The sequence below is a fragment of the Chrysochloris asiatica genome, unplaced genomic scaffold (assembly GCF_000296735.1).
Source record: "Chrysochloris asiatica unplaced genomic scaffold, ChrAsi1.0 scaffold00023, whole genome shotgun sequence".
NCBI classification, from domain to species: Eukaryota; Metazoa; Chordata; class Mammalia; order Afrosoricida; family Chrysochloridae; genus Chrysochloris; species Chrysochloris asiatica.
Window position 1 is genome coordinate 2,249,103 of NW_006408541.1, and position 2,728 is coordinate 2,251,830.

Consider the following 2,728-nt stretch of genomic DNA (forward strand, 5'->3'; position numbering starts at 1 on the left):
CCCAAGTGTTGCAGACCGTACAGGCCGCAGGCTCTGAGGAACAGACTCTAGCCACCTAGCAGACATAGCAAACTGTTTTTCATCTTAGTGTTCAGCTAGGTTTATTATTAATTGTATACATGAAGCCCTGATATCCACAGATAAATGTAATATTTTCCTGAAAGCCCAGACTGTAAAATTCCAAAAAGGCAAAGTTCTTCCCTAAAGAATTCAGTCAAAGTAAATTGGGTGGCTCCCTGAGTCTTTGTTCTAAGGACAATAGGACCACCCTCCCTAAGGTGTTTCCAGGTGCTGCCTATTCACCCAGGCGTCTCAAGAACCTGGGCTGGGCAGCCAACACAATGGGAATCCTCCCAATCCTCCTTTTCCTCCCCCCATTTGAGACTAGGTGCTAAAAGGTATGTTAATTAAGCTTGAGAAACCAAGTTGCTTTTGGCAAAGTACTATGTAAAGCTACCTGAATGTCTGGAAAATTACGTATGTTAGCTGTGCCTTGTCTTAGTCCCACCCAGCTTTGTGTAAAGTACCTCCCCTAAATAAAACAGAGGCACAGGCCGAACCAGGTGTGCATTACGACTGGCAAGGCATGCATTATAGCTTGGAGGGCGTGTTATACGGCTGACTAGACATGTGTGGATGACCAGCTAGCAAAGGGAACATACTGCCCACATAGCTAAGATGTTTGCTATGCAGGATCTTACTGCCCTCATGGTTAATATGTTCACCATGCCAGATCTGCCGGACGCCAGTAATGCATCCACTCTGGTTTCGGGGTGTCTCTTTGTCTCTCTCGTTGGGTCTCTGTGTCTCCTCTTTTGCTATCCCTATCACTGCCAGATATTCCCACCTCGTGAACCAAACATCCGTGTCGAGGCCAGTCGCCGGCAGGGACTCACAAAGCAAGGCAGCTCTGCCTGCTCTGAGGTAGAACACCATCCAAGATAAACTGCTATGAGAAAAAAGGCTCAAGGAGAGAGAGGGAAAAAGGCATAATATCTGTAAAAGAGAAAAAAACCAATAGAGCACCACTGTGTGCTTATACATGAGCCATGGTAGTGCAACGGTTAAGTGCTGAGCTGCTCATCAATAGGTCAGCAGTTCCAACCCACCAGCCACTTTGGAGGAAGAAGACGTACTTTGCTCTCACACACACATGTCAGTCTAGGAGACTTGATAGCAGTCATTCTGGTTTGGTTCCGGGTTGTGGTTGAAATTAACTGAGATGCCCGGGCAAAGCATTTAGCACAGTGAGCAAGAGACGCTGTCATGAACTCTGATGGGTGGGTGTGCTTTCTGGTACCATGTGTATAGGGAGGGCTTCCCCCTATAGGAACGATGGTGAAGGATATGAATGGGCACTTAAATTACTTTGCTACTTGTACTTCGCTGTATTTATAAAAAAAAATACTTTTTAACAGTGAATCAGTATTGTTTTATGATCAGAAAAATTAAAAAAAAACCTTCAAGATAGCATTCATTCATTCATTCATGCAAAAGATGAGAACTGACCGCTCTGGTCATACACTTAGCTACCTGTCTGTTGTGAATCCCATGGCTGTGTCAGGAAAAGAAAATCCATGGAGCCACCCCCCAGCCCCCATCCTGGTGTCTTCATGCTGTATTTTCATCTCCTCTCCTAACCTGAAACTGTCTTCTCCATCACTGGGCAGAGGGTAGAGCCCAGGACTAAGATTCTGGTCCCTAGAAGAGGCCGAGGGACATCCAGAGCCCCACAGTTTCTGAGGCACTGACCCATGTCTAGGTAGGGACCCCCATCCCTGTCTTTTCTGCTCGGGAGTTGTCTAGCCAGTCTTATTCCCTGATCTCTGCCCATGTGCCACTCACAAGCAGAGTGATGGATACTGAAACAGACAATTCTCACGTCACATTCTCCAGTGACACTTAGCTGTCTCAGAACCAGAGCCCAACCTCCTCCTGTGGTCCCGTGGGATCTAGCTTCTGCCCACTTCTCCATCCACATCCCCACCCCAGTTCCCTAAGCTCGTCACCTCGCCATCCCTGCTGTTCTTCATTCCTGCAACCTTGCTTGACTCGGGGCTTTTGCAGGGTGTGTGATGAATAGATGGCCTGTACCTTTCCTTCACTTCGTTCTGAAGAGCTTAAGGCAAATATCTTGTGTGTTAAAATGTGTGGACTGACGTGTCCCATGTCTGGGCTTGAAAAAGGGCTTGGAGATTGGACGTGGTGAACCATTTGCTCTCACCCTGGCAGGTGGTCCCCTGTACCTGGAGTGAGCATGGTTTCTTACCTATGGAATCAAGTATTTAAAAAATAACTTTGCAAACCTTGATGTATTTCTCCACTGGGGTCACAGGCCGGATGCGGAAACGCTCAGGTAGCTCAAGTTTGGGCTTCGGGATGGAGGGCTCTTCTCCTTCATGCTCGATCAACTAAAACAGTCACCAGAGTTGTAAACTTCAGAAGGATACAGGCCAGAATACCTCATTTTATGAAGACAAAACTAAGCCACAGAGATGTTGACTGGCTTGTTCTAATGACACAGAAAGGAATCCACCTATTTGTCCATCCATCCATCCATCCACCCACCCACTCATCCATCCATCCACCCACCCATCCATTCATCTATCCACCAATCCATCCACAAACCTACCCATCCACCCATCCGCCCACCCATCCATCCATCTGTCCATCTGTCCATCCATCCACCCACCCATCCATCCATCCATCCATCCATCCATCCATCCAT

At 47.4% G+C, this 2,728-nt stretch overlaps 1 protein-coding gene across 1 annotated transcript in view; it reads right to left on the reverse strand.

Annotated features, from left to right (window-relative positions):
* Nucleotides 1–2,728, reverse strand: part of LOC102831559 (chromosome unknown open reading frame, human C20orf85) — an 11,456-nt gene that overhangs the window by 2,590 nt on the left and 6,138 nt on the right. Inside the window, exon 3 of the mRNA XM_006839149.1 lies at nt 2,307–2,411. Within this exon, the coding sequence (XP_006839212.1) occupies nt 2,307–2,411 (105 nt within the window). The remainder of the gene's footprint in view (nt 1–2,306; nt 2,412–2,728) is intronic.